Source organism: Pituophis catenifer, unplaced genomic scaffold (genome assembly GCF_029215685.1).
Source record: "Pituophis catenifer annectens isolate HBS135680 unplaced genomic scaffold, rPitCat1.0.hap2 SCAF_5, whole genome shotgun sequence".
Classification (NCBI taxonomy): Eukaryota; Metazoa; Chordata; class Lepidosauria; order Squamata; family Colubridae; genus Pituophis; species Pituophis catenifer.
The window spans coordinates 87,927,943-87,950,374 of record NW_027256885.1 but is presented as its reverse complement, the minus strand read 5'-3'; the positions used below and the strand labels follow the sequence as shown (position 1 = coordinate 87,950,374).

Below are 22,432 nucleotides of genomic sequence, written 5' to 3'. Positions count from 1 at the left end.
ATTAATAATGGAGGCAGTGGGAATGTCATGTTCCGTGGAATGTAAAATCATCTCTGCTGTGAACCAAATCTTTACCTTTGCCTTGCCAAATGATGTTTGGATTACCACGCTTGGACAGAATGGGGGAAATTCCACAATATGAAACTAAAGGCATGTTTGTAAAGAACTGTATACTTGGCCTCTCCTCTTCTTTATCTTACCTCAGAATCAAAGGACTCCTAGCTCAAACCCTACCTCTTGATTTTGCTGTTCATAAGTTCCAGCCTGGTGATTGGGTCCTGATAAACCCTGATGTGAGGACAAACTTAGCCAAGCCCGGGACAGGTCCTACCAAGTCCTGCTGTGTGAATTGTTTTCCAAGGACCTTGCCCAATAATCACAAAATACGATTTGTCTTTATTTCAAAGGCATTTATTTATACCATGTCTTCTCTTTTCAGGTGAACATCTGGAACAGCGTTGGTCAGTCCCTGGGCACGGGCTTATGTACCACGAAGGCGGAGTCAAGGTAAGGAGGGGTCAAGGGAAGGGCTAGGTGAGGAAGGTGGGGTTAACTCATGCACTGCCATATACAAACTTAGGCATTTATTCATAACATGCTGACTACTGAAACAGCAGTCCAACCTAAAGACAAAGGGTGGACCACTACACCCGTGTAAAAGGACCAGTGGAAGAACTTAAAGAATGGCAAGTGATTCCTGAAGAAGACCTGCTGAGAATAAACTTTTCCAAAAACTGGTGTGGTCGTTGTGGTATGAATGGGTTTGTGATTTTTCTTGTTGCAGGAGTAGCAACTTTTTGGTCTTTCCAGCCTGAGTGGTGGCCTCTCTTATTCCACCTGAAGATCCCAACAGCAGCTGTGCAACTTCACACTCTCCAGATTGTGTTGGTCCCGTGATTGTAACTGTATCACTGAATGTTGTTGTTATTCTTCTTGTAATTGTGAACTTATACACACCTGTGGGGAATAATGGGACACTGTGCTTCTGTAAATGTGCAAGGGATTGCTCCCCATAGAAACTCTATTCCTATGTATATATCTATCCTACACTGGAGAATTGAGGCGTTGAATCAGATCAACCTGACTTGAACACAGTAGTCCTAGGAGATAGTGATATCATAATCCCTGAAGATATAGAATGGATTGATTTAATGCAATGATTCAATATTTGAGACTAATTTTCTTCAGCATAGGACTAATATGAGGAGAATATAATGCAATGATCAGCGTGAAAAATCATATTACATGTAAGGGTGTTTTCTTTGCTTATTGTTACTTTTCAGTCTGGAATTAACCTGACACAACCTGGTAACCCATTTGAAAATATACTAGACTGAGTGGGTTATGGACGGATGTGGTAACTCTTAATTGGCATGCTCCAGATGGCTTATATAGGATAAATGGAAAATTTGCCTATGTGCAATTGCCTAGCTGAAGTTTTGAAGCATGTGTACTAGGAACTGTGAAATCTATTTTTCTTCCTTTTTCTACTGCCCATACAACAAGGTGAAAGACTGGGTGTACCTATTTATGTGGAAGTAGGCCACATAAAGATGACTGGCTCCAGAAATAATAGTTCAGGTATACGGACCAGCCACCTGGGCAGAAGATGGTACAGAACTCCCATTTATATGCGGAATAGAATTGTAAGGTTACAGCCAATGATTGCAATGATACCTAATACAACTGCTAGTGCTCTAAATTTCTTAGTTAAACAGCACTCTCTGTTGAAAACAGCAATATCCCAGAATAGACTTGCTTTACACTATTTGTTAGCAAAAGTAGGTGTGTGTGGAAAAATTAATCTCACAAATTTTGTTTGCAAAATTGATGATTGTTAACCCTTGGAGGTCTCTTTCTTCTCCCTTGTCTCATTCCTTTAACCCAAAGAATAGTCACATCACCTATTTCTGGGATTGCAGTCATAGCATCCACTGTGTCCACCCCTCGTAATATGCCTGCAAATATGATTCTTAAAATGATCCCCGCGATGGAAAGCATTCCATCATTTAAATAAAAAGTGTGGAATGAAGGGAAACAATAATAAGGATATTTGTTTTTGGCCGTAAATAAAATCTGCTTTTTTGCAAGCCTTGTCTTGAGTCTCTCTCTTTGGTATTCTGGTGACTCAAGTGTATTTTGGGACCTTACAAGATCATTAATTTAAAATAAAAATTATGTATTATGTTGAAGAGCCTTGGTACTACAGTGGTTTAAAGCACCCTGTTATTAACACAGCTGCCTGCAATTTACTGCTGGTTCGAATCTCTCCAAGGCTCAAGGTTGACTCAGCCTTCCATCCTTTCTAAGGTAGGTTAAATGAGGACCCAGTTTGTGGGGGCAATAAGCTGACTTTGTATAAATATACAAAAGTATGAAGGCTATTGCTTAACGCACTGTAAGCCGCCCTGAGTCTCCGGAGAAGGGCGGCATATAAATCAAATTAAAAAAAAAAAAAAATGTATGACCAGATGTGTGGGGACGGTGTTATCTCAGTAATTGGCAAACCGTGCTGAGTAAACAACGTCAGCACAAAGTCCTAATCTCATCAAAGACAGGATGTCTGGCAGAGACCCTATCTCAGATATGCAAGGCATGGGGACCCAGCACGTAGACATTGTTTGTCACAGGAAAGAACATGAGGGAAACATGAGGGATCCATATGGAATTCACGAGCTTTCTTTAACCAATCAGTATCAGTAAACGTTGATTAATGTTTTGCCATGATAGTTGTAAAATGACAATAAAAGGGAGCCTTTTGAATGGGGTCAGGGTGCCTTGAACAAGGTGCTTTCCCACCGAGGGGTCTTCCCGTGAACCATCTTCCTGCCTACGCGTCTTTCTTCATCGAAACAACATCTGGTGACCCCGACATGATACCTCCTATGCTTACTCGGCCGGACGAGCCCAGGTGCACCTCAGCGAACTTCACTCCCAAAATTTCGTGAGTATGGGAGGGGAAATCTCAGTTCCACAGAAGCTTCATGCACAAAAACTGAGGAAAATACTTAAAAGTAATGGAATGGCAGGAATTAAGTTAAGAGAGTTAGAACAGTTAGTACATGAAATAGGTTGCCAATGCCCATGGTATCCGGAAGACGGAACCTTGGACTTGCAGGATTGGATTAAAATTGGAACTCACTTACACTCACCGCCACGAGCAGAAATAAAGCATTTGTTGCTGTGGCAAAAATGTAAGGAAGCAGTAGAGGTTATGGGGACTCATAAACTCAAGGCACCGTTGCCATCTCTCTCTCTGTCTTCTGATCAGGGGTCTGCTCCCCCTCCGCCTTATTTTCAGCTAACTTTGCCAGCTGCACAGCCAGAAGAAAGTAGCTCCCCTACAGCTCCCTTATCAATTTCTCCTTTACAGGAGACGTTTTCAGCTGTCAGAGCAGGGTTTCAGGAAGAGCAACAAAAAGGAACTCTCACTGGGGTGGAAATAACAGAGGGTCTCCAAGCCTTTCCTGTCATACAGACGGTTAATCCCCAGGGACAAGCTCAATATCAGTGGAATCCTTTGCCATATCAAGTTTTGAGAGAGCTGAGGAAAGGCATCACAGAGACAGGTTTGCGTTCCACCTATACTACTGGGATGGTGGAGGGCATATCTAATGGCTATAATTTAATTCCACAAGATTGGAAGGATTTGTTTCGCATACTTCTCACACCAGCACAGTATGTTGTTTGGGATTCAGAATACCAGAGGGAAGCTATTCATGCAGGGAACAGTTCAGGAGGTTTGTATATACCAGATCAATCATATGGGGTGGGTGCTTTTTCTACAATACAGCAACAAACCAATGGCACACCCCCGCCAGCTTATTCTGTGATAGGGCACTGTGTGATTAAAGCATTTAAGAAAGTGCCAATCTCAGGCAAGCCTGGTAAATCTTTTGCAGCAATTCGACAGGGGGCTGGTGAAACATACTCTGATTTCATTGATAGATTGCAAGAAGCTATTCAGCGGCAAGTAGATAATGAGGAAGCTAGTGGAGAGTTAATGAAAAGGCTAGCTTATGAACATGCCAATGTGGATTGCCGCCGCGCATTGCAGTCTATCGTTAATAGAGGAGATTACACCTTGGCTGATATGTTAAAAGCATGCGCTGACATAGGCACAAATGTCCATCAGATGGAAGCCTTAGCAGCTGCCTTACAAAAAGGAAAGTTTGGCAAGCTTAAAGGTAATTGTTTTAATTGTAATAAACCTGGCCATTTCAAACAGCAATGCAGAGCCCCTGGTGGCGGAGCCCATAAAGGCAGCGGGCCAGGAGGAGGTCAAACATCCAGACCAAAAACTGTTTGCCCTAAATGTAAGAAAGGGTTTCACTGGGCAAATCAGTGCAGAAGTCAGGGAAACTAGATTTCGGGCTCACGGCAAGCCCCGGCCCAATTGCCGCTACTCCTGTTAAAAATGCTAAAGTGAGTAGCAGCTTTGTGCCTGCTCTCCTTTTTACTCTCTATTTTTATCCCTTTTAAATCCTTTTAAAATACTCTTTTAACTTTTAAATCAATTTTAACCTTTATTTCCCCTTTTTACTTTTTATTCTCTATTTTTATTTTTAATTTTTAACTCTCAATTTTAATTTTAATTTTTAACTTTTTAACTTTTAGCTATCAATTTTACTATTCGAAAGGTTCACTTTTTATCCCGGCTTTTTACCTCAGCTTTTACTCCAGCTGGTGAAGCATTTAGTGAATGAGAGGAAGTAAGTCTTCCCTACTAAGCAAACCAGCTATCCATGGCAGCCATCCAGTGCTCAGACAACCTAAGATCCTGACTGTGGCTTATTCATATAGCAACTGATTTGCCCCAGGGAAGAACCTTTGCAGCTGTGTTTGACTGGAGTCCGGATGGCCTCTCCCAAGGGGAAGAAAAGAAAGACGGCATATTGCTCTCCAAACAGTAAGGAAGGTGGAACCAATCCTCAAAAGCAACAGAAGATTGACGGATTTTGCCAGCCTTTGCACTCAACAGTGGGTCGTGCATCCTCCCCCCTTTCCCTGCCGGTTAGACGTGATGTTTTGGCATTGTTTGGGGATTCCCCCCTGGAGTGGGAATTGCAGGCAGAGGAGAATCAATCAGGAAGTCAGCTGGGAAGCTTGCGAACCCCTCTGCATAATTTGATGACAAATGACTCATCAACTTTGGGTGAATCGGCTCCAGGCCGGGACAAGGGCTTAGAGTCGGAGTTTTACAACCATAGTGAATTAGCTTTAGGACTTGAAAACCAGCTAAATGTTAGTATAAGGGATTTCATTAGCCGACACAGTATGCTCACTTCTCAGACAGTCTTGGCCATTTTTGACCAATTTGCAGAGGTGCGTTTAAAGTTGGACTCTGTGATCAATTTTATTGCTGCGGCACAGACGAAAAAGCTGCAGGTATGTTCAACTGGCTGTCAGACAGAATGACCCGTCCAGATGGTGCAACCGAGGGAAAAAACAAGCGGACAATATATTGACTGTAAGCATGAAAAAAAGCAAGAGATGGTGAGCTGGTTGGACCTGAAATCCCACGGTACAGGAGTGGGGTGGGGGGGGAAACAGGCGATTATTGAAGGAGCAGATTGTATTGAATATATATAATTCTGAGATAAATGTGGGTAGATGGTCTTCAAAAAGACAGATAGTGACTTCTTTGTCACAGCTTACTCGGTGTGACAAGGGGGCACTAGATTTGGCAGCATATGAACATCTTCCACAACGTGATAATTATTTCAGAATTCTTTTTAAGTTCAAACAACAGCTCTTCCCAAGCCTGCTTATGCAAATGAGAGAATTCTTGGCTTATTATCAAATTTTACCTACCCGAGTTTTTTCTAGTGGTGAGGTCATCCCGCTAATTCAGAGAGCCCCTAGGGAGAGTGTGGCAGTGCATGGGACAGCTGTTTGGGAAAGTGGACTGAATAGGAAAAGCAGGCTGGCCGAGGTAGGGAGGAGATTTAGCTTTACAGAGGAAATGTCGGTTAGGGTTTTGGACCCAGCTGAAGTGAAACTTCCTTCAATTGGCTTGGTACAAGATGAGACATTCGATTCTGCCTGTTTGGAAACTTTTTCCTCACTTTCACAAATGGAGCAGCAAGAAGTTCTTAAAAAACTTAAAGAGACGAGGAAGCTGCTGAAGCAGACTATTTCCTCTGCCGCTCCTTTAGCGTCAATAGCTCTACCCCCTTCAAGGCATGATGCAGCTCCGGAGAGTCAGCAGCCTATAAACCCAGGAAGCCTGATGCCCACGTCTATACAGCACAAGGTACCAGAGACAGTAGATTTGATAACACAAAGTGTTGTGGGACAAACATCGGAGATGGAAGGCACCCAGGAAGGAATCCCCCAATCCCCCTTAGTGGCAAAGATGATACCAAGAAACGACACAAACGCGGTGTCTCATGCAAAATCATTTATCGTGGAGGCAGAGATTAATAGAGCCCATGGACCTACAAGTCTGAGAGTAACAGGCAGTGCAATGATGCCCAAACAGACTTCTATTGAACTCAGGCGATTAAATGGGTGTGTGTGTGTAAATGAGGGAGGAGGGGTAGGAGAGATTATCCAAGAAGCCTGACTAGGAAATAGCGAGCAACCACGTCCTTCAAGAGTGCACTTCCTCTCTTGGAATGTGGCAGGATGGAGAGGAAGTTGGTGCACAGATGACTGTATTAAATTTTTAAATAGGTACATGTAATTGCCTTGCAGGAGACATGGGTTAGCAGCGATGAGACCCCAATTGAGCTCCCCGGGTTTAATATTTGGCAACTGCCAGCAAAGAGAGTAGCTAAAAAAGGAAGAGCCTCTGGAGGATTGGGCATCTTGGTAAAAGCCGAACTAGGATGGAAGGGAAATGAGATATGCTTGGAGGATGGCCCTCTATTTTTTCAAGCAATCCATTTGGCATATGAAGGGAAGTCAATGATATTTGCAAATGTGTACGTCAACCCAGCAATGGGGGATTTGTGGGAGGCTCTAGAGGTAAAAATATTAGATATACGGAAAAAATTCACAAAAACACCTCTAATTTTGGCAGGAGACTTTAATGCGCGTGTGGGTCCCTCGTTGGAACCTTTTATTGAAAACGGTACAATTCCAGAGGGATATTTACATAATCAACAATCATGGGTCTCCCAAGACAGGAAAAAGAACAAAGATGGGGGGAAATTTCTAACTATGGTATACAACTGTAACCTCCAAATTGTAGGCCAGTACTTGGAGCTCAGAAGGTACCCCATAACTTTTTTTGGCCCCAAGGCATGTAGTTCTATTGATTATTTTTGTGTCTCTCACAGCCTAGTAGCAGGGGCAACTTCGGTCTTGACGTTACCAAGGCCAGAAAGTGATCACCTTCCGATTGAGACGTCCCTGGCAATCCCTTCAGATTTAAGGAAAAGGAATCAAACAATCCAACAAATAGGCCTCAACTTAGAAATAGCCCAAGAGAGAAGATTAACATGGAAGAGGGTTGATAGCAAAGCAGTGACTGAATTCATGATTTCACCATGTATGGAAGGCTTAGCGCATATATGCGCAAACAGTACGGGTGAACAAGAGCCTATAGTTTGTTTTGCAGAAATATGCCATAAATTGAAGTATTTTTCCATGACTACCAAGCCAATGGGCCAGTCTGATTCTAGTAACTCAACATGGGTTGACAATGACTGTAAGGAAAAGAAAAAACAGCTTAGGAAATCACTTAGGAGATACTTAAGCAGCCCAAACATGGAACTACAGAAGGAGTATATTACCATAAGGCAGAAATATAAGCAGCTACTGAAGAGAAAAAAGGCCTCCTATATTAACAACTTATGGGCTGGTCTAGAACAGGCAGCAAAGCTGGCCTCACCCACACTATTCTGGTTGGATGTCTCAAAAATTATTAGAGATAGAAAACTAATAAGTGACCCAAACATTAGTGCAGAAAGATGGGAGAAGCATTTGGCCGCTCCAGCAGCAGTGGAAAGCTCTGATGAGCTTATATCCTCTCCGAGCTTGATACAGGAATATGAAGCCTTACCGCAGTGTGAAGAAGTGTCAATCACGGAGGTGAGGAGTTTAATCTCCTCCCTGAAGACAAACAAAGCTCCAGGACAGGATGCGCTCCCGGCTTCGTTATTTAAAGTTAACATAGCCTGGTGGGCGCCTGTCCTGGCGGGTCTCTTTACTTTTATCAATAGAACAGGGCAAATTCCTGCCAGTTGGCGTTCATCAATAATTATCCCCTTACATAAAAAAGGCTCTAGAGATAACCCAGATAATTTTCGATTAATCAGTCTAATCGATATTTCAGCAAAAATTTATGCTAAGCACTTGCTTCATAAATTAGAGGATTGGATAATGAGAAATAACATTCTAGCTGAAGAACAGTCAGGTTTCAGGAGCGGAAGATCTACTATGGATAATTGTTTTGTGCTGGACCATCTAATAACAAAGTTTAAGTCTTGGAAAAAACCTCTGTATGTGGCATTCATAGATTTGAAGGCAGCCTTTGATACAATTGATAGAAAAATTTTATGGGATAAATTAGAGGCTATGGGAATAGAAAAGAAATTGTTATATTTAATTCGACTGTTATACACGGAAACCCAAGTAAGAGTTCGAGTGAATAGGTCAGGATCGGTAACAAATGCAATCCCATTAAAAAAGGGCGTCAGACAAGGTTGCATTTTAGCCCCAACACTTTTTAACTTATATTTAAATGACCTCCCAAAATGTCTGGAAGATACATCACTCCATGGGCCTAGTATAGGAACAAGACAGGTCAATTGCTTGTTATATGCCGATGATATAATTTTGTTGTCGGCCTCACAGGTGGGGCTACGAAGGTCACTTGGGAGGTTGGCAGCATATTGTATAAAAAATCGCCTGACAATTAATATAGAGAAATCAAAGGTAATGATATTTAGCAGGCAACAAAATATAAGGAGATGGGTTTTAAATGACAGAAGAATAGAACAAGTTCAGACATTTACCTATTTAGGGCTAGTATTTCAGACAAATGGCAAATGGAATAAGCAGGTAAAAGCCGGAGCTCGGAAGGCCATGGCTCGGATGGCTCAATTAAACAAACTTATTTTAGAGAAAACTCCATCTTCCTTAATCCCAGTGCTAAAGGTCTTCCAGGCGAAAATCGAACCAGTACTTACCTATGGGGCAGAAATATGGGGGTCAGTTAAGCTGCCTGGGCTGGAAACCCCTCAAAATAAGTTCCTGAGGAGAATTTTGGCAGTGTCCCCCGGAACCCCAGCATGTGTAGTAAGGGCAGAAACGGGAGTCCATGCGACTGGCACTAGGGCCTTGTTGAAGACTGTTTATTATTGGTTGAGAATAATCGAGATGGAGGAAGGGAGGTTACCAAAATTAGCACTAATGGAGCAGATTATCTCAAGTAATAAAAATAACTGGTTATCAAGAGTTCTGAAGCAGGTATCTAGCTCTGGTATCCCTTTAAATTGGCAGCAGTACGATCATAGGCAGATCCGAAATTGGATTTCACAGAGATTTAAGGACATAAGTGCCCAATCGGATATTGCACAGGTGACAGCAGTAAAAGTTTGCCCCTGGTTATCAGCCAATAAACAAATTTTCAAAATAGAAAAATATTTAGCTGTGCCTTTGTTTCCCGTCCTGAGAAGATTCTTTACAAAATTGAGGTTGGACCAACTTGGAACAAATATGCTCTGGGGTAGATATAAGGGTATTCCTGTAAGGGAAAGGGTCTGTCTATGTGGGACAGGGGAAGTCGAAACAACGTCCCATGTAATTTTTGATTGCCCCCTATATTCAGACCTGAGGGAACATCAACCGGGCAGGATCTTTTATACCAGCACCCCTAAGTCTAAAGAGCACTTTTTGCGATATTGTTTGTTAGGTTCCAACTTGCAGTTGGTAAAATGGATTGCTAAATTTGTGGTAAAGTTGATGGGAAGGAGGACAAAGTTGGTGCAGCAAAATGCGGTAGATTGTAAGAATGATCACTTGATCTAACAATGTAATTTTAATAGCAGTTAACACTGATTGGGTAGATGCAGGGGCGACATTATAATATAATTTTAATTATATTTAAATGGTACTTTAAATTATTGTATTTTATCCCGATTTTATTTTAGATCATATTTTATTCTAATTGTATTTTAATTGCGAGTTATTCCAATCTTACTTAATTTGTTTTACCAAACCTTTGTAATGATTTGTCTTTGTAATTCTGCACTTGATATGGCCCAAAGGGCTAATCAATAAATAAAATTGAATTAAAAAAAAATGCTAAAGCAGCTACAAAAGGTAGTGCGGGTATTGATTTGATTAATCAAGAAGAAAAATTCATTCCTTTCCCTGGAGTTGTTACTTTAATGTCATCACAATTGAAAGGACCATTACCTATTAACACTGTGGGATTTGTCCTCCCTCAGTCTTCCGCAGGGAAAAATGGGATTTTTGTCATCCCTGGAGTCATTGATTCAGATTATGAAGGCATAATTATGATACAAATTGAAACAAATGTGCCTATGACTTTAAAACAAGGAGATTCTTGGGCACAATTGGTGATTGTTGTATGTAGTGCCAGCAGGAGGTGAGCAAATTAACAGAGGAAGTGGAGGCTTTGGTTCTACTAATCCTATCTGCTCCCTGCATCCTAGCATTCTGGCAGTAACACAATCAATTCAAGAAGAAAAACCAAAGCGCATATATTTGTTAAATGGCAGATCTTTTGAAGGAGTCCTTGATTCTGGCGCAGACGTCTCTGTCATAGCCACTGACAATTGGCCCACAGATTGGCCTACTACGGAATCGCCTTCTGTGTGGGGAGTTGGAGGACCCCAAGCAGCTCGACGCAGCACCAAACGGCTTACGGTAACAGCTCTTGACGGCAAACGCACAGCTCAATTAAAGCCTGTTATTCTCCCCATTCATGTAAATCTGTGGGGGAGAGATTTGATGTTGCAGTTTCAAGCGAAGTTAATTATTGATGATTAATAGGTACTATGTCGCCACCTACTGCTCTCCCTTTAGTATGGAAATCTACTACGCCTGTGTGGTTTGAGCAATGGCCTTTAACACAAGAAAAGCTTATAGAGTTACATGAGCTTGTTGCAGGAAAAAAACGGTACCAGGCCAAGCTCTTCAATGCAGGAAAGAGTTTATTGTGCACGGTTCAAACAGCCCAAAGGCAAACAAAAGTTTGAACCCCGAGGGGTCCTTTGTGACAAGTATTTATACAATCCAACTACATATGCATATCAGGGAGCATTACATTTAACACGTAAGAACTAACCTCCATCAGTTTGCAAGGATCAAAGAGGAGAGGAAATAATAAACACCCACTAACACATTCAGGTTCTCTGGTCAGTGTCTCAAGACAAAACATAAGAAGATAAGGAACAGGAAGACGCCTCAAGGGTAATAAAGGAAGCAGCATTTGTTATCTGGGAATATACATGACATTTGGGGTACAATAAACAGTGAGTAACAGGATGCATTTGTTTTGGGTCATTTTACCCTTTTACAGATAAGTACCTCCGTCAAATACCTTCGTCAATCCAGCAACCTTTTATCGGCATGGAAGAGGAACTTCAGCCTTGGCCAAAGTTTTAGGACATTAATATTCGAAGTTTAGCCAATATCAGAATTTGGTCTGCCTCAAGCTAGTGAAAGAACAGCTAGTCGCTAACCATATTGAACCCACTACAAGTCCATTCAATTCACCAGTGTTTGTAATAAAAAAGAAATCTGGTAAATGGCGGCTTCTTTGTGACCTTCGTGCTGTGAATATCATTTTACAGCCAATGGGATCTCTACAATGTGGCACCCCAAATCCAAACATGATTCCCAGAGACTTTCAGGTTATGATCATAGATTTAAAGGATTGTTTCTTTACCATTCCATTATGTAAAAAGGATAAGCCATTGTTTGCTTTCATGGTTCCAGTTTTAAATGCTGAGCAACCCACGGAAAGATATCAATGGACTGTCTTACCTCAAGGCATGTTAAATAGTCCTACACTTTGTCAGCAATTAAAACCCTTTAGGCAACAATATCCTCAAGCTCTGGTATATCATTATATGGATGATATTTTAATTGCTGGGCCACAAATTCCTCCCTACTGGCTGGAACATTTAACACAAGATCTAGCTGCGTATGGTTTGCAGATAGCACCAGAGAAAGTACAGCTACAAGAGCCATTTCTTTATCTAGGTCACAAGTTATTGCAAACATATTCACATCCACAAATTCCTCAGCTGAAGGTAGAGGATAAAGTTTCCTATGTTCAATTACAGCAACTTTTGGGTTCAATTAATTGGTTGCGACCATACGTGGGTCTTCCTACTAATATGCTTAGTCCTTTGTTTGATGCATTAAGGAATAAGAAAGATCCATCTGAGATGATCACACTTACTCAAACTCATAAAGCAGTCTTCACAAAACTTAATGAAGCATTGAAATTGGTTTGGGTAGATAGATGTCAGGAAAATCTTCCTTTGTTAATGATTATCATTCCAAACGCAAAACAACCTACAGCGGTATTAGCTCAGGAATTCCAACAACAAAGTAAGCCTAAGCCTTCTTTGTTAATAATTGAATGGCTATATCTTTCACATAGCTCTAGTCATACTATTAGTGTGCCAGCACAAATGTATGCAGAGTTGATTTTTAAGGGAAGGGAACGCTGCAAGGTCCTTCTAGGTCTCGATCTTGTTAATATCGTAGTTCCCTTGGCATTGAAAGATTGGGAGCGCATGGTTAGCCTCTCCTCTCCTTTGCAAGCAGCACTGACTGATTACGTTGGGAAAATCTCTTATCATATTCCTGCAGATCCACGCCTGCTTGCCTTTAATCAGATAGAAATCATAGTTCAGAATGGTATCTCATTAAAACCTTTGGTGAATGCCCTCACAGTCTTTACTGATGGGGGGGCCAAAATGGGGTGCAGCTGCCTGGCTTGAGCATGAAAAATGGGTTACTAAAATTACACCCCCGCAAAAATCCGCTCAGCGTGCAGAGGTTGCAGCGGTAATTTTGGCTTTGCAAACCTTTCCAACTCAAGACCTTAATATTATTTCAGATATCCAGTATGTTTGTCAAATTGTCACCTCCCTCCCTGGTGCATATGTTACATCATCTTTGGATGAGGATCTCTTGTCCCTCTTTTTAACGTTGCAACAGCTTTTGCGCTTCAGGAAGAATCAAATTTATATTGCACATATTAGGAGTCATCAGTCTTTCCCAGGTATGTTATCAGAAGGAAATGCTGTTGCAGACGCTGCAACGAAGCAGCATGTTTTATCTGTTACTCCATGGGAAAGTCATTCTATGTTTCATCAAAATGCCAAGGCTTTAGCAAAACAATTTCACATTCCTTTCGATCATGCTAGAGCGATTATACAACAATGTCCTCAATGTTCTCAATCACCCCATCTCCTTCCATTGGGGTGAATCCAAGAGGACTTAAAGCAAACGAACTTTGGCAAATGGATGTAACTCGATATCCCTCTTTTGCTCCTTGGAAATATCTTCATGTAACCATTGATACTTTTTCTCATTTTATTTGGGCTACTCCTCAGAAAGGAGAAGCTACTAAACATGTTGTTAATCATTGTATTCGAACATGTGCTGTCATGGGTCTGCCTTCTACGTTAAAAACAGACAATGGCCCTGCATATTGTAGTCGCTCCTTTGCTGAATTTTGTGGCACATGGCAAATTAAACATCTTTTTGGCATACCTTTTAACTCTACAGGACAAGCCATAGTGGAGCGGGCAAATTTTACCTTAAAGTCTGCTTTGGATAAACACAAACAAACAGGAGGGATTCCTATAGGTCTCCCTGGTAAACAGGAATGCTTAAATAAAGTTCTGTTTACTCTGAATCATCTTAATATCACAAATTTATCAACTCCAGTATATGATCATTTTGGAAGTAGAATAAGTCATCCCCAGCCACAGGTAATGTATAGATTATTGCCTAACCCTGAATGGCATGGACCTGTTCCCTTATTGACATGGGGAAGGGGGTATGCTGCTGTGCTTACGCCTACAGGTCCAGTGTGGATCCCTGCTCGGTGTGTAAAACCGTGGAAGGATGGCGTGGCACCAAGGACTGAAAAACCCGATCCCAAACTTCTCACTCAGCCTGCAGAACCCTCAGCAGGATCGGGATCGAGCACCTGGCCAGGCTCATCAAGTGACCTGGGGACAGATTAAAGCTCTTTCTGCTCAATCTACAAAATTGCTACAGGAAAAGGACATACCGCAGACGCCAGAGAACCTTTTAGTAGCGGCTTTTGCTTGTTTAAATGCTAATTCTGTAACCATTATAATGTGTATTCTTTTTATGTGTATTTTCCCTCCTTGTGCGGCTACGATGACTTTGCAACATGGAATTCCAGAACAAGGTCTTTGGGATCAAAATTCCTATATATGGGATGTGCAGAATATCTCTCGATTAATAGGTAAAACTGATTGCTGGATCTGCATGCACGTTCCCCCACATGCCAAAGGAGGACTTTTAATACATGCTGTTCCCTTTAATGACACGAGATGGAAGACTTTCACTTGGAAGGATGGAGGCATTCAAGGCATTAAGACGACTGGCAAGAACAATATCTTAGCCATTGGAAGCAGGTTTCAGGAAATAGCGACATACTGTTGGGAATTTATCAATAATACTAGACGTGCATCTGTGGACGTTGGAAAGTATCCTTATTGTAATACAACATTTGTTCTTAGCACCACTATGAAGAGAAACAATACTTTTTTAAATGTTACCCTATATGAACATTTACATAATTTCACTCACTATGGGTGTACAGACCAGATATTAGGGTGTCCTACAACATGCACATGTCCAGGACCAACAGATGTTTTAAAGTGTGGTGGGTTGTTCCTTTGTAATGCGGTGGAATCTATGGTCCAGCAGACCCAGTCATCAGATAACTTAGCAATTCCGCTTTTAAATAATATTTGGATGCTATGTGGTAGAAGGGCATATCAACATATTCCTGCATGGTGGTCTGGTCGTTGTACTCTGGGATACATTGCTCCCTCTGTACTGATATCTGATCATTTACCTAAAGGACGGTTAAGGAATCATCGAAACATAGATGTTCAAAATCCCATTAATCATTACACTGCAACCATGTTAGCAAGGGGTGTTCTTCCTCCTTTAGGAGTAATGATGAATTATAGAGATTTGCATATTTTATCAAATTGGACAACTGCATTGTTTAAGGCTACTGTTCACTCCCTAAAATTGATCAATGAAGAGATGTCACAAATTAGAGATATAGTGTTGCAAAATCGTTATGCTTTAGATATTATTTTAGCAGCCAAGGGTGGTGTATGTGCTTTGATTCATTCACATTGTTGTATGTATATTACTGATTATAAAGCAAATATTTCAGCTACAATTGAGCACATGGAAAACATGATTGCAGATAATCCAATTGGCTCCACTATTCCACAATCTCCATGGGAGTGGTTATGGTCTTGGCTCCCAGATTTTGGATGGGTGCGACAAATAGTATCCATCGTTATACTAGTCATCATTGCTTTAATTTGTTGTTGCTGTTGCATACAATGTTTGCCTGGGTTATTAGCGATATTTCGTCCAAGAATTCGGCCCTCCAAATCTGAAAATATGTATGCTTGCAAAATATTAAAAAATAAAAAATAAAATAAAATAAAAAAGGAGGACATGTGGGGACAGTGTTATCTCAGTAATTGGCAAACCGTGCTGAGTAAACAACGTCATCACAAAGTCCTAATCTCATCAAAGACAGGATGTCTGGCAGAGACCCTATTTCAGATATGCAAGGCATGGGGACCCAGCACGTAGACATTGTTTGTCACAGGAAAGAACATGAGGGAAACATGAGGGATCCATATGGAATTCACGAGCTTTCTTTAACCAATCAGTATCAGTAAACGTTGATTAATGTTTTGCCATGATAGTTGTAAAATGACAATAAAAGGGAGCCTTTTGAATGGGGTCAGGGTGCCTTGAACAAGGTGCCTTCCCACCGAGGGGCCTTCCCGTGAACCATCTTCCTGCCTACGCGTCTTTCTTCATCGAAACAACAAGATGTTATGAAGAGGATTCACCATTATGAAAATATAATTGGAAGGTTAGAAAATCTGTATTAGTCTAAATTGAACAATTTAAGCCCTTGTTATGATTATTGTTTCAAACATTTTCTCTACAAATGGATTGATTTACAGTTGTTCTATAGATCTTGCTGTGTTCTACAGCTCTTGCTGTGGCAACAGGTATTCTATAATCTAACTTAGATTTGTAGAAACCTTGACTGTTTAATCTAAAATGTTTTTGTAGGCCATAAATTTCTATTATAAATTTAACAAGAATCAAAAACTACGAGAATTCAGAAGATGGAGAAAGAAATATGAACATATGACTTGAAAAGCTAAAAACTAGCCATACGATCTCATGAGTCAAACATTCCCTCAGCTACAGAAAAACAAACTACAAAACCAGCATAGCGGACATCTCTCCTGAAATTTCAACCCATCTGTTTTAATTCCAGGCTTATTTCCTCTTTAAAACAGTGTTTCTCAATCTTGGCAGCTTGAAGATGTGTGCTCAACTCCCAGAATTCTCCAGGTAGCAAAGTGACTGCAGAATTCTGGGAGTTGAAGTCCACATATCTTCAAATTGCCAAGGGTGAGAAACACTGCTTTAAAAAATAAAAAGTTGATTTTGCAGCAGCCTGAAATCGTATACAATCGAAATCAATTTTCGTCCAAGATCACTCATTCATTTCTGGAAAATAAAATAAAAATCATAACATTGGCAATGCTTCCTGTGATCAGAATATACCAGTATTAATTTTTAAAGACCCACTATAAACTTGTAATTACAAATTCTGACTGCTGTACACTTGGATACAAGAGAGACACCCCCCCCCCCACATGTTTGCAACTGTCTGGGCTAAGCCAACTATCATTTATTGGATTATCATCTCTACAATATGAGACTAGCAATAAAGAAAGACTGGAATATTCAGAACTTCATCAAGGAGATAAATCGTAAATGCTGCCCAGAGCTACCCCTTTCAGCAAACATTCAAAATTATTTGCTATGTAAGGTTTTATTCGAAGGAGCAGAAATCTATGGTGCAGAAGATGTATTTATTTATTAAATTTATATGCTGTCCATCTGGCTAGAAGATGCCTGCATCTGAGCATTCTGATTTACAGATACCATCTGGTGGCATGGAAGTAGCAACACAACCTTTGTTGGAGGAAGACTGTAAGTTGAAACCTCCAAATTGCCATCAAATGTACAATAAAACAAACCCAATCAATACAGGATGCAGAATCAGCCGTGGGAAATTCAGAAGCTCGCCAATAACAGGAAAGCCTCCATTTAGCGAGAAAGGACAATTTCCACTTGATCGAGGGGAGAGGAAAGGAAAGGAAAGGAAAGGAAATTTGCTCTGTTTTGTGGATAGAGAAGTACTTGTAAGGGTTTCTCATCTTGCACATCTGCCAAACAACATTCTCTTTCAGTTCTGTTTCATCTCCACATCCCATCCATAGAGTAATGTTTATGTCTTATCTCCATCAGAAGCAACCTTCCCCAATCTGATGCTCTCTGGGGCTATGATTCTCATAGTTCCTAGCCAGCAACTCTCCTCTGATTGACAGACTTCAAAAACCGCAATTGCATCAAAGGGCCCCACAGCTCAATAGGCCTGTGCGCCAGGAGGGAAAGCATCAACATGGCCAAAGCTACAAGTCATACTGACATGACCTACAATTCCAGGGCATCAAGGTTTCTCCACTGTGTGGTTCTGGAGATGGTGCAGCAAAAGTGAACTGTTTCTGGAAATCTTCCTGGGCTCAGAACGCACAAAGTATCTGCCTTTATCTGGCTGTATGTAGTGCTGGGCCAACAGACTGCCAGAGTGGGGAGATTTACCCAAGTCAAGATTGAAATAGGACTCTGAGGTCTCCAAGGCATCAGCCAAGGTCTGCTTCCCATCAGCTCCATGGTCTTTGGGCTGCAGCAACATGTTCCTTTCAGAGATATGGTTCCCTCTCTGCAAAAGGATGGCTGAGAACCCTGTGAAGTTCTCCCCAAGTTCTGGGCTCCCCCTATCTTTGCTACAATTCTGTTTTGAGGATGGTGGGTTATAGGCCCCTCTGTTTTTCTCCACCGTGTGGTCCCTCTGGTGCTGGATCAGAGCCCACCTTTCTGGGAAGCCCTGTCCACATTCAGGGCACTTCAGCAAACATTCTTTTGTGTGGCCGATCTGGTGATGAGACAAGCCAGCCACAGTGGCAAAACTCTGCTCGCACTCGTGACACTTGTAGGGTTTGGTGCTCGACTGTTGGGCACTTCTCTGTGGATGCCAGAGAAGACTTGTCTAGGATGCTAGTCCTTTGAGAGATCCGAGCACGGATAGAGGCTTCTTTGAAAGAAGAAACACCTAAGGGACTCTTGGGTCTACAGCCATCCTGTGGATTCAAGCAGGATTCATCTTCTTGTAAGGAAGGAGATGAATGGCTCTGTGGCAGCCCACCAGAGGGTCCCACAGGGATTCTCTGAGGTTTGTTGTTGGAAGTGTTGTGATCCGTGTTGGTTCCTTGGTGGGCAGAAAGACCTGAGGAGCCACATAACAGCTGACTTTCCAATGGCTTTCCCTGATTGAAGCTAGAGAGAGCACTTTCTCTGGAAGTCTCTTCTTCTGCGAAGACTTCCTGAGGCTCAGTAAGAGCTGTATCAGAAGACTCCTCAGTCCAATTCTTCTGATGCACAGCAATATCTAATTCAGGACTAGAAGCTTCTTTGGGTTGAAGACACTCATGTGCTTTGTCCCCCAGCTGCCTCTCCTGGTGGAGCATAAGGGCTGAGGTGTCCACCAAGGGCTGACCACACTCCACACACTGAAACAGCTTCCCACACTTCTGTTCCCTCTGGTGGCAAGTCAGGGCCAACAGATCTCCAAAATCCTGCTCACACTCAGAACATTGGTACAATTTCTCCTGCCTGGAGTTGACCTCACCGTGCCCATGTTCAGAGCAGACAAGAGATCTCCCGTGACTCTGCTGATGACTCCCTAGGATTGAAATATCCTTGCAGCTTTTTCCACATTCAAGACGGACCCAAGCTCCCTGTGCTTCTTCTGGCTCCATGAGAACTCTCTCCGCGACCTTGGAATTGATGCATGGCAGGACCTTGAAAGATTCTTGGACCAATGAACATTTCATATTTTCCTTGCCCCTCCTGCTTCTCTCATGCTGCCCACCTCTCTTGCAGTCAATCAATTTCACCCTACACGCCCTACTGATTGGCAGCGAATGGGTTTCTTCATGCTCAACCAGAGCCATGCTATCCCTGCACTCCTGTCCACATGTCCAAGATTCATGATCCTCCTGATGGCAAGCCAAGGTTCCGACATCATCAAAGCTCCACCCACACTCTGTGCAGATGTAAGAACTGTGGCTCTCTTCATGCTGCGCTAACGTTTCAGCATCTTGGAAGCTCTGCCCACAAATATTACAAAGATGAACAGCATGGCGGCTCTGATGCAGCTCCACTCCTTCAGCATCTTTGCAGTCCAGATGGCACATGGCACATGTTATGCTGCTGTCCTCTGAAAGTTCTTGCATGTCAGCATCATCCTCAGGGCTGCTGCCATACAAGTCCTCTGTGGGAGAAACCCTGCTCTCTGGTTCTTTGGCCTCTCTTTTCTCCTTGCACTTCCCATTCTCTTCCTGCTGGTGGCGCTGCAGTTCCTTCTCCAGGGCAAAGCGCTGACTGCAGCCATGGCAGACGTGGGTCCATTCTTCCATGTGGATGTGCTGGTGGGTGATGAGATTGGAACTTTGGGAGAAACGCCGGCCGCATTCCTCACAATGATACGGCCATTCACCTGTGTGCGTTCGCCGGTGCTGGGTGAGGTGTGAGCTTCGGACAAAGGCCTTCCCACAGTCCAAACACGTGTACAGCTTCTCACCCGTGTGGATGCACTGGTGGCGGATGAGGGTGGAACTCATGCCAAAGCACTTGCCACAATCGGCACAGTACAGTTTCTCGCCTCGGTGTATATGAGAGTGCAAAGTAAGATTGGAGGCTAAGGAGAAACTCTGACCGCATTCTCCGCAAGAATATGGGCAGCTTTCACTGTGGCACCGCTGGTGGTGCTCCAGTGAGGAGCTGAGTCCAAAAGTCTTGCCACAGTGTGCACAGCAATAGGGCTCCACCCCCATGTGAAGCCGGTGGTGCTTGACCAGGGTGGCACCATGGCCAAAGCGTTTGCCGCATTCCTGGCACTGGTAGGGCTTCTCCCCTGAGTGGGTCCACTGGTGCTGGATGAGCTCCGAGCTCTGGATGAAGGTCTTGCCACAGTCGTTGGAATGGAAGGGTTTCTCTCCAGCATGGATCTTACGATGTTTGACCAAGTTGGCACTCTGTGTGAATCCTTTCCCACATTCCTCACACTTGAAGGGGCATTCGCTGGTGTGCATGATCTGGTGTTGAATGAGATCGTAAGAGTGGTAGAAGCTTTTGGGGCACTCAGGACAACGGTAGGGCTTCTCGCCGGTGTGGCTGCGTTGATGCTTGATGAGGTTGGTGCTCTGTGAGAACGGCTTGCCACACTCCCAGCAGACATACGGCTTCTCCCCAGTGTGGGTGCGCTGATGCTGGGCCAGGCTGGAGCTCCAGGAAAAAGCTTTGTCACAGTCCTGGAAGACATAAGGCTTTTTGCCAGTGTGCATCCGCCGGCGCTGAACCAGGTGGGAGCTCTGAGTAAAGGACTTGCCGCAATCTGTACAGGTGTTGGGACACTCGCCTGTGTGGATATGCCAGTAGCGCACTAGCTTGGACCACTGGCTGAATGCCTTCCCACATTCGCTGCAGGTGTAAAGGCTCTCTCCCTTCCCTCGGGACACAGGGGCTACATCAACTGCAGGCGTGTCGTCCTGTTCCATGTGGCTGCTGGGCTGAATGCACAGGACAATCTCCCCTTCCTCCTTGTTCAGGGGCAATGCTATAATCCACGGCCTGGGGAAATGTAAAGACAAAATCAGAAAAAGAGCAGTCTCAACAAATTTAACCCTGAGGAATGTCTAACTTTTCCATGTCCACCTGTGCGTCATCCAGAAGACAAGCTGACTCTGTTTTCCCACTAACATGATATCAGGGTGAGGACTTTCTAGAGTAGAAGGCTACTGGCTCAGCAGTATCTGTAAAAAGCCATAATGATAGCAGGACAACGACCGGTGCCATTGTGTCATTTCACAAAGGACATAGATTTTTAATTGTGTCATGATAAAGCTAGTACAGGAGGTGCTTCTTTTGCAAGGTGACATCATGACACACATCATAATTTGCTCAAATAATCTAGATGCCCAAGTATTGGGTATTAGTCCTCCTAGACTGGGTGTCGGCAACGTGCGGCTCCCGAGCCGCATGCGGCTCTTTCGTCCCCCTGCTGTGGCTCCCTGTCGGCTGGCTGGCCCCGACCCTCGTCCTCCCCTCCCAGTCACTCCTTGCATGGCCTGAGAAAGTAAGGGCAATGGCGGGGATGGAGACTCGCTCCATATTCCAGAGCGGGAGGGAAGCGCCCCTGTATTGGTGAGCAGGCCATAGAGGCAGCAAGAGCAAGTTGCAAGTTGCAAGTTGAGAGCCCGGCGAGATTTGTGGACTGGAGAATTCTGGCAGTTGAAGTCCACAAGTTTTAAAGTTGCCAAGGTTGGAGAGCCCTGTGTCAGAGTGACCACTAACTAGACATATGAAACCAAATTGTGTTTTGATCCACTGTTCTTGAAGGACCAGGCTTTCAAGGCCACATAAAACACTCAACTCTGTGCTTGTGTCTCATTCTGATAGGCTGAAGGTGCTCTCTCATCTCAGATTTAGCTCTTAGTCATCTTCCGGTGCAACCTCTTCCACCTTCATTCCAAGATCACATACACACACACACACACACACACCACCCCACCAAGTCTCTTTCTTTCTCACCTGCATAGGAGATTCCTCTGCTTCCAAATGTCCAGGATCAGTCAAGACAAGTCTACCTTGTTCCTTCCTTCTGGGATCCTGTGCAAGAAGCAATTTCTAGAGGAACTAGAAACACGAAAGCAAAATGGTAAACTTGAAGCTTAACCAGAAGACTGACCAATATTCTTAACAGTTGGTCAGGGCTGCACTGTGACGTGAGAGGAGATCAGCAAGAATAGGAAACTAAAAGTCCCCTGTGGGTTTCCTTCCTACTATACAGCTGCAAGGAAATCTGGGTGGGTGCAGGAAGGGGGGGGGGTGTTGGTTTTATTATTTATTTAATGCATTTCCATAATACTTCCCTTGAAAACTGTAATCTCAAAGCAGCTTCCAAAATAAAAAGTAAAAAATAAAATATGCTGTACCAAAAGAATACAAAAAGCTGAAAAGCAGAGCCATTCGTCTAATATTCAGC

General features: G+C 43.0%; 1 protein-coding gene across 1 annotated transcript; it reads right to left on the bottom strand.

Annotated features, from left to right (window-relative positions):
• Nucleotides 1-17,776: 17,776 nt before the first annotated feature.
• On the bottom strand, nt 17,777-21,984 carry ZNF629 (zinc finger protein 629). The gene is given in 3 exon segments (XM_070944646.1): nt 17,777-18,353; nt 18,355-21,018; nt 21,959-21,984. Coding segments are annotated over 3 exon segments (3,267 nt in total).
• Between the last annotated feature and the right edge of the window lie 448 nt (nt 21,985-22,432).